Source organism: Leptodactylus fuscus, chromosome 5, assembly GCF_031893055.1.
Source record: "Leptodactylus fuscus isolate aLepFus1 chromosome 5, aLepFus1.hap2, whole genome shotgun sequence".
NCBI lineage: Eukaryota > Metazoa > Chordata > Amphibia > Anura > Leptodactylidae > Leptodactylus > Leptodactylus fuscus.
In genome coordinates, this window is record NC_134269.1 from 179,457,511 (window position 1) to 179,480,416 (window position 22,906).

The 22,906-nt window shown below is 42.6% G+C and overlaps 1 protein-coding gene across 1 annotated transcript; it reads right to left on the bottom strand.

Annotated features, from left to right (window-relative positions):
* Positions 1-788: 788 nt before the first annotated feature.
* Positions 789-22,369, bottom strand: LOC142203767 (cysteine-rich and transmembrane domain-containing protein 1-like). Its single transcript, XM_075274785.1, has 3 exons — positions 22,197-22,369; positions 13,065-13,290; positions 789-946 (listed from the first exon to the last, which is right to left on the bottom strand). The coding sequence occupies exons 2-3, from the start codon at positions 13,282-13,284 to the stop codon at positions 840-842; spliced, it is 327 nt and encodes a 108-aa protein (XP_075130886.1). The 5' UTR covers positions 13,285-13,290; positions 22,197-22,369; the 3' UTR covers positions 789-839.
* Positions 22,370-22,906: the final 537 nt, after the last annotated feature.

Below are 22,906 nucleotides of genomic sequence, written 5' to 3' on the forward strand. Positions count from 1 at the left end.
CAGAAATTGAAAGTGCGCTTTATATATGGATGTAACTTCTTACAATTGAAGTTAGAGATGAGCGAATACTATTCAAATAGCATGCTCCCATTGCAAAGTATGGAAGCGGCACGCAGACTTTGCCAGCGGCCACCGCTTAACTCCTCCCGTGCCGAGCGCATCCATTCATTTCAATGGAAGCGTGCCATTGAAATGAATAGAAGCGGCTGGCACGCGGGGGGTTAAGCGGCCGCCGGCAAAGTCTGCATGCCGCCGCTTTCAATCACATATAAGGCGCACCGGACAGCACTGCGCCTTATAGTCCGGTGCGCCTTATATATGAACCTAGACAGGACTATAAGGCGCTCATGGGTAATGCGCCTTATAGTCCAGTGCGCCTTATAGTCCGCAAAATACGGTAAGTGTTTTTTTGCAAACAACTGTGAACTTGCCTTAAAGAATCAGTTGTGAGCGGAGGGTCCGGTTTATAATGACATTTCTTTCATTCATCAGCAATAACTTAAAAGAAGCAAAAAACATGCATGTTAGAAGCGAGTGCTTACAAATGCCAGGTCTCCTGTCCATGCTGTGCACTGGTGTTTAATGGGACACTAATGTTAGTCTTCAGTTTCAGGATTTGGGAATAATACAGTAGAAAAACAAACAAAAACAGTGCTTGCAATGGTAAAAGATCTTCAGATCATTGTATAGTCCTATAGTTGTGGCACTTAAAATATGAAAATCAGTTGTGAATCAAGTCAGGTAAGTCTGATTTTCTAACAAATTTAATAAAATCAAGAAAACAAACATATAGTGACAAAGTAAAGGCATTCTTGGCCTTTATTTAAAAATCTATACATTTATGTTAACATGTCCCAAAGGCAGCAGCAGCACAGCGCAGTCCAACAAGCGGTTAAACAGGCGCCTTCTCCAGAGTCATCCCTTCTTCTCTCTTCTACAACATATACTACAAAGAATAAGGAAAAAGAAATCAGTCCAGTCTTTAAAAGCAAAGTCGCTTGTTCTTATTTCATCTAGAGAACTCTTACTCATTGTCATTTGTAAGAATATAACAAATCCAAATTATAAAGTTATATCGTTGTAATAATAAAAATAATGTAAGACGGAAATGCTCCAAACACAAGTCTGCAATGGTTTATACAACCCATTCAAATCAAGACCCCAAAGTATAATAGCAGTCTGAATGGAACCACAATGAAAACCTTGCAATTTAAACTAAGCACAGTGTGTGTGTGTGTGTGTGTGTGTGTGTGTGTGTGTGTGTGTGTGTGTGTGTGTGTGTGTGTGTGTGTGTTTGGTGTGTGGGGGGGGTTTACGGACAGTTGCAATATAGGACGGAAAGAGGGGAAGATGGTATTCAGAGGGAAAAGGAGTTATCGGTGGATTGGATGAAGGGGCAAATCAGTTTGTATGGAAAAGATTAGGAATAACGGACAAACACCTAGTGCATGGAGACTAAACTATAGAAGTAGTAAAGATGGTAGATGGTGTAGAAATTTTTGGAGCAAGGTCTATGAGATAGGAGGAGGAGGTAAGGTACTTTTTTCTCTTGCTATTGTGTAAGGGGGTGGAGGTTGTGGTGAACAATTTTGTAATATACTTAATAATAATACATTTTATTTATATAGCGCCAACATATTCCACAGCACTGTACAATTTGTAGGGTTCAGATACAGACAGATACATAACAAAGAACTTAATTTCACACAATGGGACTGAGGGCCCTGCTCAAGAGAGCTTACAATCTATGAGGTAGAGGGGGTGACACAAGAGGTAGCAGGGGCGGCATTGCCTATACAGTATTCAGACAATTCTGTAATAGAGGTTACTGTCAATACACAAATAATACTGTATGAGCCGTCACTAGTGGTGACCTTTAACATGTGGATGGAGATTGAACAAATAAGTTAGGCTGGAAAGGCATCATATCAAGTGGGGTAATGTGGGGGCGGGGACAGAGGAGGGTTAAAATGTAGGGATTCTAATTGTAGTATGGAAGGGTTGACATTAGGAATTGTGATAGGCTTGTCTGAAGAGATGTGTCTTTAGTTTGCGCTTGAAGCTGTAGAAATTGGGAGTTAATCTGATTGTCCGGGGTAGAGCATTCCAGAGAAGTGGTGCAGCTCGGGAGAAGTCTTGTATACGAGTGTGGGAGGTTCTGATAATAGAGGATGTAAGTGTTAGGTCATTGAGTGAGCGGAGAACACGGGTTGGGCGGTAGACAGAGATGAGGGAGGAGATGTAGGGAGGTGCAGCATTATGGAGAGCCTTGTGGATGAGAGTGATAACTTTATATTTTATTCTATAATGAATAGGCAGCCAATGTAGCGACTGGCACAGACCGGAGGCATCGCTGTAGCGTCTAGCCTGATAGATGAGCCTGGCCGCTGCATTCAGAATAGATTGTAGAGGGGAGAGTTTAGTGAGGGGAAGACCGATTAGTAAGGAGTTACAGTAGTCAAGGCGAGAATGAATCAGAGAGACAATAAGTGTATCTCTGGTAAGGAAAGGGCGTATTCTGGAGATGTTTTTGAGGTGGAGGTGACATGAACGTGCAAGTGATTCAATATGAGGGGTGAAGGAAAGGTCTGCGTCAAACATGACCCCGAGGCAGCGGGCATGCTGCCTAGGAGTTATAGTAAGGCCTGAGACTGCAATGGATATTTCAGGGACAGATCTATTAGTTGGTGGAAACAGTAGTAGTTCAGTCTTAGAGAGATTTAGTTTCAGATAGAGCGAGGACATGATATTTGAGACAGCAGAGAGACAGTCACTGGTGTTCTGTATGAGTGCAGGGGTGATGTCACGGGAAGATGTGTATAATTGGGTGTCATCAGCATAGAGATGGTACCTGAAGCCAAATCTGGCGATGGTTTGTCCAATGGGGGCTGTGTAGAGAGAAAAAAGCAGGGGGCCGAGGACCGAGCCCTGAGGAACCCCAACAGCAAGGGAAAGAGGGGAGGAAACAGAGCCTGCGAATGATACACTGAAAGTGCGGTCTGAGAGATAAGAGGAGAACCAGGAGAGCACAGTGTTGTTGAGGCCGACTGAGCGGAGCATAGTGAGGAGGAGATGATGGTCAACAGTGTCAAAAGCTGCAGAGAGGTCCAGAAGAATAAGAAGAGAGAAGTCACCATTGGATTTAGCCGTCAGGAGATCATTGGAGACTTTTGTGAGAGCCGTTTCGGTAGAGTGCAGAGCGCGGAAACCAGATTGTAAGGGGTCAAGCAGAGAGTTAGCAGAGAGATAGCGGATTAAACGAGAATAAACCAGGCGTTCCAAAAGTTTAGAGATGAAGGGGAGGTTAGAGGGGTCGATAGTTAGCAGCACAGGACGGGTCCAGGGAGGGTTTTTTCAATAGCGGAGTTATAACAGCATGCTTGAAGGAGGATGGGAAGATTCCAGAAGAGAGAGAGAGGTTAAATATTTTAGTAAGATAAGTTGTGACAGCAGGGGACAGAGATTGGAGAAGGTGTGAGGGGAAGGGGTCACTACTGCAGGTTGTAGGGCGAGATGAAGAAAGTAGCTGGGAGACTTCCTCTTCTGTAACAGGTTTGAAAGATGAGAATGGACAGTCTGAAGTGTGGTTGGTGAGGGGATCGGTACTATGGTAGGTGTGGGAATCATTGCCACCTGGGGCTTGGGCAGTTATTTCCTGACGGATCTTATCAATTTTATCATGGAAATACGTGGCCAGGTCATCAGCACTAAGGTCTGTGAATGGCGTCTGTACCTTGGGTGTGAGTAAGGAGTGAAAGGTTTCAAAAAGCCTTTTAGGGTTGCTGGAGAGAGAAGAGATGAGGGTGGTGAAATAGTCTTGTTTGGCGAGTTACAGTACAGTTAATCTAACAATCAATTAAATCTAAATTAATTAAATCTAAATTAAATCTAATTAATCAAGCAAACTTTCTTTTAATAGAAAACAGGTTGTAAAGTTTCCTTTAGCAATGCTCTAACTAAGCAATGCCAGGGAGACTGTCCGTACTCATGTATAAGAAAAAATATCCTTGTTACCGTGTTAGACGGTGGTTATGAAATGAAAAAAAAATTTGAGAGAAGTCCTCAGTAGTTGATACCTTTTTTAATGGCTAACTTAAAAACAATTTTTGATTACATATTTCAAGCTTTCGGGACTACTATAAAGGTCCCTTCATCAGGATGGTATAACACAATTTCTGAAGGTAGGCATATATATACAGGAATGGAGTGTTAGATGCAAAATAGATGGAAAACAGAACATGTAAATAAACAGTTTAAAAAACATATATATCAGTTCACAGGAAAGTTCTCTGGGTTTATGGCTCCTTTGATCAGTGTTTTCCATCTATTTTACATCTAACACTCCATTCCTGTATATATATGCCTACCTTCAGAAATTGTGTTATACCAACCTGATGAAGGGACCTTTATAGTAGTCCCGAAAGCTCAAAACATGTCATCAAAATGTTTAAGTTAGCCATTAAAAAAGGTATCAACTACTGAGGACTTCTCTCAAAAATTTTTTTCATTTCGTACTCATGTAGTCAATGCAGCTAAAGTAGAGCCATACTGGGAATGGTGCCCTCAAATAGCTGTATCTTCGGTTTTCACCACCTAGAAAAATGGTTGTGGTATGATAAAAAAGCCGAGATTCTCAAGATTGAATTACTAACTGTAAAATAATCAGATATATCACTAGTTCAAAGTGGTACGCGCGTATCACATTGAAAGCAATAGGGTAAAAAGCCTCCCATTGATTTCAATGGGTAGTGCACGTATGCCGGCACCCATAGAAATCAATGGGATCTGGTTTTTACGCCGCTCATTCTGAACGAGTTTTACTCCATGTGAAGGCTCCCTAAAATTGCAGAGAGAAAAGTCCTGCAAAGACTGTACTGAAACTGGCGGAAACCTGACGGCCACCCACTTTTCACCAGCGGACTCGTATGATGGACGGCCGAACGTTAGTGTGAACCTATCATCAGGAATGTGATTTTATATGAAGCCTTATCTATAGCCATTTGAAGTGCCTATCCCTTCTTTGGTAAATGCATACTTACAGTACAATTGTGTATGGACTTTCCTTAGGAACAGCTGAGGCTACGTACACATTTCACCTGGCTTTCCATCGTTATGGTCCACCAGGGGACCCAAATTACGGAGAGCCGGTCCGCTAAAACAACAGTTACCTGCAGACTCCATAGACTACAATAGGATCCGACAGGTTTCCTTTGTTTTTATACTGACAATGGCAGAGAGAAAAGTCTTCTGTACATGAATTTTCTCACCACTGGAGACTCCGACACATATATGAATCTAGCCTGAGTTAGAGGGTTGCTAAGGAGAATGTTACAGCCTGTTTTATAATAAAAAGGAAGTTACATAGGAAAACGAAGTATATTGCAAAAATGGTCACTAAACACCCCCCAACACAATAGCAAAAAAAAAAAAAAAAAAAAGGGTTACACTAACTTGTAGAAAAGCAATAAAGAGTCATATGGAACGTTAAAATTTAGGTCTTCAAAGTCTGGCAAGTAAAATAACGAACCATGAGCTCTTAGTATGTGAGACACAGTAAGATGACATAGTTATGGCTGAATCTGATACGTATCAGGGTGATTGACATTCAGGGTTATTATTATAATCCTGAATATATTTTTATTTAGGAGACAGTTGGTGATGGGATTCTTTGATATGTATATAATGATCTTAAACTGAATATAAAAGATGGTATGATAGATGAGCAGAATAATTTGGAGGAGTCAGCATGGGTGGAGCGTCACATAGGAGAAGACAGTGTCATTGATGGAACGTGTTATAAACCTCCTTGTGTGGATGAGTTGTCTGAAAATAAAAAACCTACAAGGAACAAGCTACACAAAAGAGAAAGGTTTTCATTTTAGGAAATTTTAGCTATCCCATTACAGACCCAAAGCTGAGCTGTGTAGCTGTCAGAGTAACCGCCTAGGCCTTATTCACATGACAAGCATTTGTCAGACTGCTCTTTGTAAAACACAGAGGTGGGAATTTATTAAGACTGTTAAAACTAGCGTAGGAAAGCCAAAGTCTTGACTGGTGTTGGGCGGATTTTAATTATTAAGAGTCTCCAGCCTCTTAATAAATCAGACACACTCCCATGTGCCAGAACTGAAATCTGCACATAAACAGACATAGATGTCATGTAGAACGCATGCCAGGTTTGTGGCGTGAATTATAATAAATTTGTCAGTCCAAGATGACGCTGCCTCTGCCCATCTTTCTCTCTGCCCCGCTACCGTCACAAAAATTGGTGAGGTGAAGATGCATCACATTAACACCCGTCTATACCAGCGATAATTTAGTAAATTTTCCCCATTCATTTCAATGGAGCTATTCATATGTCAGTATTAACGAACCATTAAAAAAGGACATGTCCCATTTCTGTTTTTCACAGATTCCTCAGACACAAGCCCTTTTCCAGCACTATCATATGAATATAGCCTTACAGTAACTAACTTTACAGATCATATCTCTAATGTGAAGATATAGGAAAGTTTGGAAATCGGACCATAATATCCTCACTTTTGAATTCAGATGCAGGAATAAGGAGTCAGTCAACGAAACAAAGACATTTAAAAGGGGCTGTCCAAGAACCCATGGGTTATGGGTGACTATATTCACCCATGGCTACCAGAAACTTTACACCACTCAAACCATCTTTGCCACCATGTAAAGAGAACCTTTCATGTCCTCAGATTTGCCTAGAAAGCAGACAGTGCGCTGAATTCATCGCCGGGCAGTAAGGAGCGCCCCTCATGGCAGCACTCATCCATAGACCTGTACTGTCAGGGGGGCGTTCCTCACAGCCCAGTGATGATATTAGGCTGTAATGCCCACCCTTTGGCAGAAATTATCGGCACTGATCTCCCCAACTCAGGGGCACATACCAGCAAAGGTTCACATCTGTGCCCTGGCCTCCGTTATACAGATTTCCGTTTCCTGCCCGAAACTGGACAGGAGATGGAAACCTGCAGCCATTTTTCAAACCCATTCATTTGAATGGGTTTGGAAACTGTCTGGCCGTGAGTGCCTGTGAGCGTTTTATACTTTCCGGCGAAACCGTTTTTTTAGCCGAACACAAAGTCGGACATGCAGGACTTTGTGTCTGGTTAAAAAAAAAATGGTTGTGCCGTGGAGAGCACAAAATGCTCAACGGCGCTCACAGCCGGACACTGTCTATCGGGTTTCCGTCTTCTGCAGACAGATGGAGATCGGGCGCAGATGTGAACGAACCCTGACAGTGTGCTGAAACTGTCAACTTTCTAATGGTATATAATACCGCACACCGATGAGGACGGGAAAAGAACAGAGAGAAAGAACACAGTTTAAGTGAAAAGGAACAGAGTTGCAGTTCACCTGTGGCAACGCTACTGTGTGTGGCTCTGTGGGGGTGGCACTGAAGACTATAGAGACTATAGAGGTAGCTGGAGAATTGCTTGAAAGTCAGATCACATTGATCAGCAGGTTTTAGATAATTTTTTTTCTAGTTGTTTTGTGCATTACCTTGTCCAAACGCAAAATGAGGCATTTACTGTAGATTTATTTGGGCATGAATTACCAAGTCATTTATATATATACATAAATGTCGGGTGGTCTATCAGTCCAGCAATTTACCAGGCATTTAGAATTGCCCAATTAGCTTAGGTGAATGTCACCAAGGGGGGGGGGTGTCTTTATGGGTACATCTGATTTCTATACTCCCTGCCCATGATGTACTTGGTGTACTAGTCTGTGACATAATCCTCTGTTTAGTCAGTAACATTTTATGACCCTCTGTCACATTTTAGGATTCCCCCTCCACAATAGAAAACTACTTTACATGTTAAAGTAGGGAAAGGACATCCACACAGTTCTGTCACCTCAGATTTGCATTGACAGTCTCAGCAAGGGTAATTGGTAGGTCTCCATAATTGAGGCTTACTCATCTGGGTCATCCAAAGCCTGCTTGACATAAGTGCATTCCCTTTACATAACTGCCATCTAACTGCTAGGATAGAAAGGCGGCCAAGAGGTAAAAATGACCATCCTGCTCTTCTCAGTCCAGTGATACGCCATAGCTATTTGTATTGTGACTATGCAGAGCTGAAGCATCTACCAGGACACTGATGGCCATTAGGGCTGTATGTCGGGTTATTTAGCACCTACATAAGTGGTTCTGGTATCACAAGAAAGCAGAGATTTCAGCATATTCATATTGTAATAGGACATGCTTTTCCATAAAATCAGAATGTCTTATTGATGTGATATGACAGGGCAATATATAAACAATTCCTATCAGATCTGCCTGTATATACGTATTTCTGGCTGTCCATCTATAGATGGTGTATGTTAGGGCATAATACACAACAGGGCTCCCCTTTTAAAACAAGTGAACAATTTTATCATTTGTAATTGTAGCTATGTATTATCTCATAATTTATTAATCACCTTTTATTTTATTATTCTGGTGTCTTTATAGTCATTCTTTGAACATCTTAAAATTCTATCTGAACAGAAAGCAGATCATTTTTATACAAAACCTTTGGAGCCAAGATGCACCACTAGGTCAGATTCAACATCCTTACTTGGAGTCTTGACTGCATTTGCAATACGTAGATTATCCCTATTGGCTGTGGTACCTTTAAGAAAACTCACCTCTTTCAGCAAGTCTACATTATGTCCTAAATCATCGCCTGTAGTTGTGAAATCACCAACAAGAAGATGCCTTCTGTTCTTGGTTATTCCATCAACTGGCCCTGGCCGGTATGTGCCACTCTGTACAACATGCAAAACAAGCTCTTCCCTTGGAAGTCACATCATCCTGGACATGGGGAACCTTGTTCGTATCAGGTACTACATCGTCTTGTAGCTCAGAGTACACAGAATTATATAAGGATAGCCCAAAACTAGCATCTTTATTGTCCAGAAAGCACAATCTCCCAGAACCAACACTTATCCACTCTGCCCTACTCCTCTGAGGTTTGAGAGAAAGGCTAAGAAATTCAGAGTGAAGCGTACAGATTGAAAACTGTGACCTAGAAATATCACCGTGTAAGCCAAACAACTGCATGCAAATCAGACACTACAAAGATCCTACAGAACATTACATCTGACATTCTGATCTAACAAGCTATTTAATAGGGAGTCTATTAGGCCCAAAATGCCTACCAAGCCAATAATATGTAAATTAGGCTGCACATACATCAGGGGCGGGCCTGACATGGAAGATTTGTCTACAGACAGTTTAAACCCAGAGACTGACAATGTTAAAGGGAGTCTACATAATCCACTGTCACCGCTGTGTTACAAAGCACATTACAGTGAAAAACATCATCCTTTTGTTATACCCTGTTTCCCCAAAAATAAGTCATCCCCCAAAAGTAAGACATAGCAGAGGTTTTGTTGAACTGCCTAATGTAAGGCACCCCCCGAAAGTAAGTCATTACCCAATAATAATATCCTTTGTGCGCAAAGATTGTATGAAGAAAAACATTACAGCCTGCTGAACGCTGTGCGCGATGTTGCACAGGTATGCCGGCTGCCGACGCCGCTGTGATACTTTGTATCTACTGTTCCTGCTGCTGTAGGGTGAGCTGGGAGATGCCCGCTGTGCATACACTAAGTATCATATGCAGGGGGGGGTCCACTCTCCCAGCTCATCCCACAGCAGCAGGAACAGTAGCCACAACGGTATCACAGCAGCGGCAGCCACTGGCTTTCCTGTACACACGAAGCACCGCACACAGCATCCAGCCGGCTGCAATGTTTTTCTTCATACAGTCTTTGCGCAGCAAACACATATCAGTGTAGCACAGTGGTGGCAGCAGCACACAAAAATAAAATAAAACATCCCTGAAAATAAGACATAGCATATCTTTAGGACCAAAATTTAATATAAGACACTGTCTTATTTTCGGAGAAACACGGGTATATGTCTTGTTTGTAGATGTGAAAAAGAAAAGAAAAGAAACCACAACCTTGAAGCCTTATGCAAATGAAGAAGTTGGTGAATTGGGGTGGGCTTTCAGCTCCCTGTAGTATTGCTTTTGCTATAGACTCCTATATCCACCAAGCTGATTTGCTTATTCATAAAAGGAGACAATCAATACTACAGGTTGTGCCCTATATGGCATAATATTGGTTAGGAGCCATTTTGGACCAGAGACTTCTTTCTAATTGGCAACAGGCAAGAGTGAAATTTGACCATAGTTTCGGATTACATGACCCTGATCAAAGCAGAGTTCATCATGGCCATTGTCCCCGGATCCCTGCTGTGATGATCCCAATTTCCACTACAAGCTAAAAATATGCAAATCTATTCTCCTGGATGGAATTAGAAGAACAGAGTGCACTCTGTACACCACCCTATAGAGGGCAGCATCCTTAACATCATGAACGACTCAGTTATAAAGTCTTTTAATCATGATGTGGATTTAATTGCCAAATTAGTATTTCTATCCCAAAAGGAACAGATTCCCAGCTATGGACAGCGCTGTTTCGGCCTATTGGGCCTCCTCAGCATAGCGTAGGGATACTGATTTAGCAGAGTGAGAGACTATAGACCAGGGTATGGGGACACTCGTCCACATTAGGGAGAGCGTGTGCCTACATAGGCAGTACGGAGACTTACAAGTCATTCCTGCTCCATACCCTGGTCTATAGTCTCTCACTCTGCTAAATCAGTATCCCTACGCTATGCTGAGGATGGCCCAATAGGCCGAAACAGCGCTGTCCATAGCTGGGAATCTGTTCCTTTTGGGACAGAAATACTGATTTGGCAATTAAATCCACATCATGATTAAAAGACTTTATAACTGAGTCATGCATGATGTTAAGGATGCTGCCCTCTATAGGGTGGTGTACAGAGTGCACTGCTCTCCTAATTACATCCTGGAGAATAGATTTGCATATTTTTTACCCATAATCCCTAGCGGAGCAGGAATGACTTGTAAGTCTCCATACTGCCTATGTAGGCAAACACTCTCCCTAATGTGGACGAGTGTCCCCATACCCACTACAAGCTACTGCAGTTTTGATTTCCCTCCTTACAGAATCCCTATTTTTCTTGCTTCCCAAAATCCAATTTCCAGAACAGACAATTCAACTGCAGCCGTATTCATCCCACCCCTGACCACAGTCATTGTTGATGATGATCAGCGATATTCTCTTCACTGGTTTTAATGATATGGCTGTTGATTTAATAATTACATTTTCTTCCGCCTGTTATTTCCTATCATTAGAGATCTACTCTACAAGCAGCCTAGAACCAGCACACTGAATAGATCTCAAATCGCTTCTACGATTTTGTGAAATTCTCACAGCACACCCCGAGTGACGCCGCTATTTACTTTTCCTTACTTTGCCATTAGCAGCAGACTGGTTTTTGAGGCCATGTTTATTTAAGATTATGGGATGCACTATATTTATCTGCCGCAGTATGTTCAAGGTATTATTTATAGTACAATATAAAGAATACAATACAGCATATTCTATTGCCACACAATCTACTGAGCAGGACTATTTCCTAGTCATTTACACATGTAATCAGACCTCTGAAATGTAATAGTACTCCTCTTAGAATACAGCTCTAAAATAACCACCTCATGCACTAAGTGTTTTCAAATGCATTAACATGGTTACGCTATGTTTGTGCCAAACATGCTATCCCCAAGTGATATATTATAGAAAAAATATATAATAAAAATATATAAAATGATATACTTTAAATATTTTTGGGAGATCTTGTGTGTTTTTCAATGCAAACTACTGTCCTTAAAACAATAAATAAATAAATAAAATTAGATATATATTGGTAAGGATAATAACAATATAGCTAGATAGATAGATAGATAGATAGATAGATAGATAGATAGATAGATAGATAGATAGATAGTTATGTTATGGAGCTTGCAGTCCAATGTGATCCTTGCCAGACTGGACATGATGATTCCCTGCTCATCATTGGCCTCAGTGGTGACATGTGACCGGACTAGTCTTAGCGGTCATGTGCCGTTTGTACACGTCATTACTGATGCCAGTGATTGGCTGTAGCAGTCATGTGATGATGAACAGGAAGTCTTCACTTCTGGTCTGCAAAGGTCAAAAATGGTGGGCAACAGGCTGCCAGCACTGTAAGGGTATGTTCACACTGAGTTTTTGCAGGCTGATAGAGGCGAAATCTGCCTTAAAAACCACCTCCCAATAATTTCAAATGGGAGTCACATAGCAGGTTTTTTTTTTTTTTTTTTTTTTTTTTTACCCTAGCTGATTTTTCTCAGCTAAAGGAAAAAATAGTGACATGATTTATCTTCAGGTGGATTTTGCCTTAAAAACCTATAGACATCAAATCAATGGGAAGCAGAAAAAAATGCAACTTTTTTGATGTGGTTATGCCAAACTATCAAAAACTGCAAACAAGTGAATTCTTCAGCTCCACACAGTGAGCTCGAGCAAAAAACTCGACAAAAATCATTTAAAAAAAAAAAAAAAGTCTAAGGCCGAAACGCCGCGCTTTTTCCCGTTTACTTGTAAAGTGGATGGGATGCATGTGAATCCCATCCCCACTTTGCAGAAAAAAAATTGCAGCGCGGACATGTCGCGATTTCCAAAACCGCTGCAGTTTTGAAAATCGCATGTCAATTATATCTACGGAAACGCCGGCGGCTTCCCCATAGATATAATTGTAACAGAAAGTCCGCGGAGGAAAACTCTGTGAACTTTCTGTTCAAAGCGCTGTGGGAAAAACCGCGATGCATTCATGCCGCGGTTGTTCCCGCAGCGCTTTAGCGTGGCGTTTCTGGCCTGTGGGGCCTTAACATAAAAGTAGTTTTTTTAATTCCTGAAGCAGATTTTTTTCAGCCTGCAAAAAACAGTGTGAACATATCCTAAAAGTTGAAATCAAAAAGGAAAGTTGTTCTCATTTTCTACTTAACACAATGTCCAGCCTCTCTGTTCCAGGTCATGTATCTATTTATGGCTTGAGTAAATACATAGGCCTCAATATCTTTATTTTATATTACTAAAGCAAAATTTAAATTTGGTGGATATGATGTGTGCAGGTGAAATACCTGTGTTTTTAGGTGCTTCCACATATACGGGTCCTGGAGGTTGACCACCTTGCCAGCCAGGCTGGGGATATCCTGGATAGCCTGGTTGTGGTGGCTGATATCCTGCAGGACCAGGTGGATAACCAGGATAAGGAGCTGGGCCACCTTGTGGCTGTCCATATGGTGGGTAAGGTCCTGCTTGATTAACCCCTGCGTATGGTGGAGGATTTTCATAATTCATGGTGAACTGTAATTCATAAAACAAAAAATTAGTTGTCAAACAAGATTATGATGGCTTATTCTTTTATATTGTGTATATTATTATCTACATGCTGACCCACTAGCCACTGGTTATTCATGTGTTATAAGCAACATGACCTTTCTTCAGGCAGATTTTGCCATGGAAAAACCCATTGGAATCAATTGGAGGCGCAAAAAACGCAAGTTTTTTTACGTGGTTTTTGCAAAACCGCGTCAAAATACTGTTTCCTAGATCCTGAAGTAGATTTTTTTCTGCCTGCAAAAGACTCCGTGTGAACTGACCCTAAGTCTGGATTCACACTTGCATTGGAGTTTCCGCTGCTGAATCCGCTTAAAATCATTGGAGAGAAAAGTCCTGCAAGGAGGACTTTTGTCTCCGCCGGTTTCAGTATAAAACAAGCGGAAACCTGGTGGATCCCATTTTAGTCTTTGGAGTCCATGGGTTTCCATGTGCAATTACTTTTTAAGTGGACAGGGTGTCCGTCCTTCAGGTCACCGTGCAGACCTGAACAACGGAAACCTGAATGCTAGTGTCAGTCTAGTGTAATAATGTTCAGTGCTGGTGGTCGCACATGCTCAGTAGCTCAAACAGACTGCCCCTCTTGTACTGTGAAGAAATTCTTAAATGCAGGATATGGAGGAACGTCTTCATGGGAAGTCTAAAGAGCACCGGGCACAAGTATAGAACAATAACATCAAGACATGGGAGCCATTTTTGGACCAAAAAGACCTTATAATTTTAATTGAGTAAATTTAAAGTTTCATTGTTGAACAACTCAAATATATGTCTAAGTTGTTTTTTTTTTAAATGTAGATTGTACAATGTACATTTTTCCCCTATCAGTATGTCTTTGGAATATGGGATGGAAATCCATGCAAACACGGGGAGAACACACAAACTCCTTGCAGATGGTTTTCTGCCCTTGGTGGGATTTGAACACCAGGACTCCAGCACTACAAGGCTGCAGTGCTAACCACTGAGCCACTGTGTGGCCCCCCACATAATTTTTAGTGCAGTTTAATGTAAATGCCAGATATTACAGCAAACTATCAAGATTAGATTTTTGCACATTTTCATTTCCGTTCACTAAAACAAAGCAGAGACATTTACTTATTATATAATAAAAATTATTTTCCTTTTGCCATAAACCAACAGTTAGGACTATAACATCCTCAGTAGTCACAGCAGTTGAAATAAGGTCTTTGACTGACCCAGACGTAAATCACTGCAATCCTGCACCACTACACTTATTGGCATATATGACATATATATCTATATGTCCCGACTGAACCTCCACTACAACTGTGAAAGTGAACATTAAAGCCTATCATATCCCTCATGCCTTTTGCAGTAGTGCAGTATTCTGCAGCGTCACAGGTCAAAAGCGGAAACCTATAGAAGGCATGGATCCCATTACATCTAGTGTAACACTAAAAAAAAGCAGTCCAAAATAAGAACATCACATCAGCAGTCAAACACGGTGTTATAGCGTGATGGTGGGAGAGGTTTCACTGCTACAGGGACTGGGTAATGTTTATTTATGAATGAATCCTGAATTATGCTCTGGAGCAGTAAATGTACGATGTATGGGCCCCCCAATAAGTAGCCCCCCCTGCCCAACACTACTTAGAAATACCTGACCTGCACAAATTATAATGCTCCCTACATAGTATATGCCTCCTTAGTGGCCCCATACAATATAATGCCTCCTTAGTAGCCCATCACACAATGAAATGCTCCCACAGTGGCATCACACATTAATCTGTCCCCCTCCACAGTATAAATGTCCCTGCTACGCTGGGTTCACACTAGCGCCCGGACTCCGTTTTCAGGTTTCCATCTTCTGCATGCAGAAGACTGAAACCACAGACCGGGTCCGGCTGTGAGCGCCGGTGAGCGTTTTATGCTCTCCGCCACGAAATCGTTTTTTTTAAACCGGACACAGAGTACTGCATGTCCGACTCTGTGTCCGGTTTAGAAAAAACGGTTTTGCGGCGGAGAGCATAAAAGGCTCACCGGCGCTCACGGCCGGACAGCTTTCAAACCCATTCAAATGAATGGGCATGAAAGAGTCCTGCAGCTTTCCGTCTCCTGCCCTGTTTTGTGCAGGAAACGGAAACCTGCAGAACGGAGACCGGGCGCAGATGTGAACAAGCCCTTAGGAATCTGATACTGGGCCAAAATGACATGCACGGGTCTACAGAAGAGTAGCAGCACATATGGGCTGATAACTGTGAGCAGTAGAAAATGCTACTTAAAGCCAATACACCTCTGCGAGCCAAGACCGGCCCCAGACTTCGTTAAGGCTCCTCACAAGAAGAGATAACCTTTCGCCGAATCTGATCACCAGAACAGAAAGTGTATCACAAATAAACACTGTAACAGAAGCACACACTACTCACAGGAGCAGAGAATAGTCATCAGTCACAGGTCAGCACCTGAAGAGCGCAACGGGAAATCAAATCAGGAGACAAAGACAAATCCAAAAAACAAAACCAATAGTCAAAACCAATCAGGATCACCAGAACAAAATCATAAGACAGAGAGGAAGAGAGGAATGAGGCCAGAGATCAGAATAGGTATGATCAAAACAAGCTCAGCAAACTAGCTGGAGTACAAGGAGGCTTTACCAGAAGCTGAGTAAGGAGGGAGGAGGTAATAAAGGCCTGCGCAGGCCCTGACTGATGAAGGCCTGAAGGTCTAGGACAGGAAGCTTCCCTATGTTGTCATGGCAACCTTAAAGAAGCAACAACCAAGCTTAACACGAAGCTTCCCGAAGGCCTAGGCCCCACCGGCTGGAACCACCGCGCTAAAGCGCTGCGGGAACAACCGTGGCGTGAACACATTGCGGTTCTACCCTTGGCGCTTTGAATAGAAAGTTCACGGAGTTTTCCTTCGCAGACTTTCTGTTACAAATATATCTATAGGAAATACAAGCCTGACGAAGTGCTTAGTGCACGAAACAGACGTAGCGTGGTACTGATGCTTCTCCTCTCTACCTGTGCAATGTGTTGTTAAGAAGGACGAAATAAAGGATTACGATTTTTAGATGAAGCCCCCCGGCGAGCTCCCTGCCTATTCCTTTCATATATGAACAGTTTTGTATCTGCACGCAGTGAGCACCATCTGGTTGGTAGCAAGAATACTCAGTACCTGACACCATCAGCTATGAATTATTGTTAGTGGGTGATGGAGGCTAAATCATAGACGTGGTGCCGCTTCAATATACTTTTTTGCAAGGACATATCTATGGGAAAGCTGCCAGCGTTTCTGAAGATATAATTGACATGCTGCGATTTTCAAAACCGGGAGTCGCAGCGTGTCTGTGCTACGATTTTTTTCCGCAAAGTGGGCATGGGATTCGCATGAATCCCATCCACTTTGCAAGTACTGTAAAACACCACGATTTTACACTTGTAACACTTCTGACAGTCCCTTTTAGGTTGCACCCACAGTTTATATCAAAGAAAAAAAAACTAATACTAATAAAGCACTGAGCAGTCACCATTGTACTCAGCTCGTCTGTGACCATAGTAGTGGTGTAAATACCGGGGTAAGAGCAGTAGCAGCTGTGAGAGGGCACAGGACCCGTCCGGCCCCTGATGATGGAGGTTTTTTTTTTTAATAGGCCGTTAACAGCAGGCAACAGGCCTTATTTACTTAACAATCCTCGCTCCTGCTCACGGCTGCCTGCGCTTCCCCTTCTGTGGAAGCGGAGACGGCTGTGATCAGTAGCAGGGATCAGTAAGTGAGGCCACGGGCCCGCGAACCCCAGCACACTGCTTTTCAGATCCCAAAGTATAGTGATCGGAGGGGCCAGGGGAGGTGAGAGAACATAAAAAAACCTACTTATTTATCTCTTTTGCGCTCCAGCAGACCTCGGGGTTGTTTGGTGATGAACACGGTAGAAAGGATGATGTCCAGCAATCAATTGCATCCAATAAAACTTAACTTTTAATCAAAAAAACATATTACAATAAAAACAGGGGATGCTGTATGCAAAAAATATAACAATTGTGCATATAAAGTGTCTGGCCAACGCGTTTCGAAGAAACTTGTCTCCTTAGTCATAGGAGACGAGTTTGGTGATGTACTAGACATCACGTGGGCCAGGCCAGCATCAATATGTGTTGCGACGCCGGCCTGGGTCAGGTGACGTCTGGGCCAACATTAGAAAGAAGCAAGGAGTGAGCCGGAACCAGGTAGAGGTAAGTGACATTGTTTCTAATGTTTGCATCCTCCCCTGGATCTCTGATCAGGATACCCTACCGCAACATACACGCATGTGAACTCCTCAAGCACATTTTCTGATGATCTGGTGACGCTCAGCTTCTGCATTTCCGTAAACAATGCATCACTAATTCTAACCCCTAACCCCCCCCCCCCCCGCCCCCGCCCAATTCATACTTACCTATCTTCAGTCTTCTGGCATGAAGCATCACTTCCTCTGCTTCTGCCATTGCCTGCGTAATAGAGCTTTATTTTACACTTGCCGGCAGACGCTAACAGCACATACCACGCAAGAAGTCCACAGAAGAAGATGTTGGCGGGACTGAACAAACTGATCTCCAGGACACAGAAGACAAGTAAGTATGATTGAGGGCGGGGGGGGGGGGGGGAAATCGAGGCTTAGTTAGGTAGGTAGGGCTAGTAGTCTGCAGGCTAGCTAGGGAAACAGGGAGGAGGTGTGAGAGGCGGAAGATGCCAGGAGCTCCCAGAGAAAGCCAGAAATCACTCAAAACACTGCTAAAGGCATTTTGGTGCAATTATTAACCCATTAATAGCACTAAAATACTTTTTTGCTCTGTAAACCCCTTTAAGGCTAAATCCCAACATAGCAACATGCAGCTAAAAAATGCTATAAAAATGCATCGTGTTCATTTCTGCCAGGTTTTTCATTGAGTTTTCGCTTTATTCTGTTCTGCGTTTTTTCTTCCTCTGTTAAATATATAGGGAATACGCTTGCAATTCCATGGCTAAGATTAACTATGACTAAGAGAACTATATTCTGGAAACGCGTCAGTCAGACTTAATGCTGTTTCCATCTTGCCTATACCATCCATGTCTGTGACCCAATTTTAATGTGGCTACGAACCATTTAATAAAGTAAGAAAAAGATTTTTTACGGATACGCTGGATCTTCAATTTTTTATTCCTGTGGACGTGTATGAATGCTTCTGACCGGAGAAGTCCGTGCGCATATTCCGTGTCTGGGACTACAGATAGATGGGTCAGTAATCCAATCTTATGAATTTTGGAATTTGATATCGATATATTATTCTAAGAACTAATATTGAGCGGGAGGCTGTGTATCTTCCTTTTTTTTCCCTCTCCCTGCATGTAAGCTAAGATTAACATGCTGCGCTTTTCAAAAACGCACGTTTTTGGAAACCCATCTGTACAACAACTCTTTTTCGGCAACATGTAGAGGAGATTAATGTAATCTCATTTATTTTGTTAGTTCTGTAAAACGGAGCCAAAAAATTTTGGATTTCCGCAACATATTGCTTTAGCTTTAGGACAGAAACGCCACGATTTGCAAACTTTCTGTTTAAAGCATTCGGGAAGAACCGCAATGCATTGCCGACGCGTTTTTTCCCGCAGAGCTTTTTGGCTGCAGGACGTCCCCTGGTGCCTTAGCCTCAAGAGGTTTTCCGGCCTCAAATGACTTTTTCACACTGATGACCTAACCTCAAGATGAGATATAATATCTACTGAAAGACACAACACAATAAAACTTGCAGTGACACTTTCCCGAGTATAACTACATGTTATATAACTCCATAACTGTTCTGAGCAGATTACACCGCCGGCCAGCCACCCTGTATACCATAAAAGTCAGTCATCTAGTAATAAAGTACAAAGTGAAAAGTAGAAATTTCAGTATCATGGAACATTTTCTTATCAGTCACATGCTGATGATAATATAGCCTTATATTCAGATTACACCTCAATGACTCACCTGCCAGGTACTGGGTGTAGCACTGTTTTACTTAGGCAAATAGTGATAATAGAAAAAAGGCCAGCAGTTAATGATTACATTACATGACCAGGAAAAATCTAGTCCGCCAGTCTTATTCTTATTAATTCTGGCTTGTTTACACTCTCAAATGTAAAAAAAATCCCTTAGTAAGAGATAAGGTGTCCATACACATTAGCTGAGAGCTGACCACAAATGGCCACTTTCAATCATAGTGTATGTTCTTAAAGGTGACACTTAGGTTACGTTCAGTATCCGCTGCAGAAACTGCCAGAATAAGAGAGAGAAATGGCCTCACTATGTGTAAAGGTGAAGGCCCAAATCCTAATCATATTCCTTATCTACAGGATGGGGGATAACATAACGGCCAACTACTGGAACCCCCACCGATCAGGGGTCCTGGTTCCCCATCTGAATGGAGCCAAGCATGCTCTATGATACTGCTGGAGGTAGCAGAGCGCTGTGCTCAGCTATCACAGGCAGTCCCAAAGGAAATGAACGGCATGGCAGTGCACCTGACATTGGAATGGGGAAATAAGACCCTTGTTCTCAGAGGTCAGACCCCCACAGATAAGCATATTCCTAGGGGGTCACATACATCATTTATTGGTATTACTAATTAAAAAAATGATCTGTTTTTGCTTCTCTTTCCCCCATTAATATTAAAATTAATACACATTTTGATGTGTATTTCAATATTTTAAGACATGTGAGCCCCAGTGAAGGAGAGTTACACCGACCATACACATTTGATTTTTATCGGTTGTAATGGGCAATTCAGCCATTTCGGCTGATGAAAAGCCGGCATTTATATTGGGAGACTGCAGACTTTACTATGCCAAAATTTTTTTTCCTATGCTAGAGATTTTCAGCTAGCTGGGTGGCGAACAGTGTTTGGCATGATCTGTACAAGCCAAAAAAAAATGCTATGAAAATACATTGTGTTTAATTCTGCCACTATTTTTTTTATTGAGTTTTTGCTTTGTTTTTCTTTGTTTTACTTCTCGGAAGGATGTTGAATTTTTTGTCTTTCTAAATTACTCTATTGTAAGCTTTTAGGATGTGGCAACTAAGGACTGTGGCATCTAAGAGGTTAAATGGCCGCAAACATTGTGGTCACCGACTACTTTTATTGTAATGAGAATCAGACTGTCAGTTGGAGTTGGGGTTGTGCTGATGAACAGAATGACGTACTGTACATGTATGTCATTCTGCATTAAGTGTCCTTCATAGATGACATATGTTAAAAAATTGGACAAACCATGAGGCTGGAGGAGGGGTAACAAAAAAAAACAAAAAACACAACTCAGTGCTCCATTTTCTGCTTCCGTTGTCCATTCAGTCTCATGCATTGCCCTTACTGTCAGAAGTCTTACGCTCCACAAGACCCATCAGTGGCCTCAGTGGTCACTGGAAAGGAATCAGTGATGTCACTCACGTATATCACCAGTTCCTTTCCAGCTGTGGGGGTCGCAGCAGTCACGTGGGCAGAGGACTTCCAGCAGTGAAGGCACGACACGAGATCAAACAGCAGTGAACAACAGAGCGCCAGGGACAGGAATGTACATTAATTTTTGTTGTGTTTTTTATGTTAGGCTGTGTTCACACCAACGGTTGGCTCTTCAAACAGGGATTCTGTTCCCCTCTCCACTTGAAAAATGTGGAGAGAAAAGAGCTGCAAACTCGGAAACCGAGCGGAAACCACACAGACCCTATTATAGTCTATGGAGCCCGTGGGTTTAAAGCGGATTAGGTTTCCATTCTGAGGGTCCTCAAGCAGGCTCTCCGAATAGAAACCCGATCAGAGATGTAAACCTAGCCTTGTACCTGCCTTGGTGTCCGCAGTGTTTTTCACAAAATGCCCACAGAGTTTTCCTTTACAGACTTTCTGCCCTTATTATACCTATAAGGAAAATCCCAGCATTTCCACAGGTATAACTGACATGCTGTGATTTAGTGAGCATTTTTGGAAACGCAGCTTTTCCACTGCATATGTTTTTCTGCAATGCATAGATGGGATTAGCCAGAATTCCATCTTCTTTGTGAGTAATGTAAAACATTGTGTTTTTAGCCGCAGAGTTTCCTAAGGATGGTAGATATGGAAGCATACAGCAGAAGGATTTATACGTCCATTCAATCCGCTTCTAGTTGTACCTCGGTATGAAAGGAATGAAAACACTGACGCAGGTGGAAACATAGCGTAGGTTTAGACCAAATATTAGTTGGCTTACATTGAGCCAGAACTTATATTTTAGAGCTTCTAGGCCTTTTTTTTTCCCTAAGAAAGCACATCCACACATTAACAATTCAGAATTTTTTTTGCACAAAGTAAATGCACCAAGTCGTACAACATTTACAGCAGTCTAGTGGTAACAGCAGTAATAAATCTGGGCCACCTAGGACTACATGGCCACTCCGGCTGTGAGCCCAGTCCCATAGACACATCCTGATGCAGGGTAGTGATACATTTGTCACAGGCAATGATAAGCTACAATGTGACCACATCCACTTCTATTAGCTAAAATGTAATTATATACAAATATACAGGATAGATAGACAGACAGACACCCCGTATCCTTTGGGTGTTGAGGTTAGTGTTCCCAGCCCTCTCCTGATCTATGGTCCATGGAGCCGCAGGCACAGGCTGTCATGTCAGAGGCAGCTCCTAGTGACAGGTGACAGCGCTGACACGACTCTGCTGTATGATGTACATTACAGATGTGCTGCCCGGGGGATACAATACATAACCCTGTAGTCGCCCTGACTTATTGGGCCACATGTGCCCACTACCGGCTCCACCACACCCCATCTTATGCCCCGACCTGCTGCCAAATCTTCTCAGAAGTCTCGGATTACCCCGATGATATTGGCACAGCACAGACATGCCCTGCCCAGGGTGCCAGTTCATTACCTGCTGTCATGGACGCCTCGGCCGCTGCTGCTCGGTACAGGTGCCGCCGCCGCCGGTCTCTGGAGAGTGCTGGATACCGGCTGACTAGACGAGCTGACAAGAGGGCGGTCACGTGACGCCGCTGCCTAGGTGTGGACGCCGAGGTGCTGAGGAGCGCTGATTGGTGACGGCGGGTTGTGGACGGGACTGAGAGGGTTTGTTTACACTGCAAATAGCCCTGCTCGTATCTGTATATGCCCGGTGTCAGCAGAGTGGCCGCCTCCCCTCAGGGACTATGGGCCGTGTCATAGCCACAGAATATTGTATGGGGTGTAAATCAAAGGTATCCTCTGAAGTCATTGTGTATAAGGAGAAGGAGATAGGGAAGACAAGAGCAGGCAGTGCCGAGTGATAAGGGATGGTGGAGATAGTAACACTTAATATTCAGATATGTTGGACATAATACATTAGTGATTATAAAACCATAAGTGATAATACTGGTAAAATAGTTGTGGGCATCCCCTGGTCTTTCCCAATTCCACTGCCAGTAGGAACAATAGAGGAATATATAGTTTTATGCAATGAAGCAGAGATTGCTACAATCACATCTGCCACAGTCTGGTGGTGATATACAGTATATCCCTGGAGTGCATCTCTATTACCACAGGCAGTAAGGAGTTAATAAATACATTAAAAAAACTTTGGCTTTTTCTGCCAGGGGGACCCGGGCA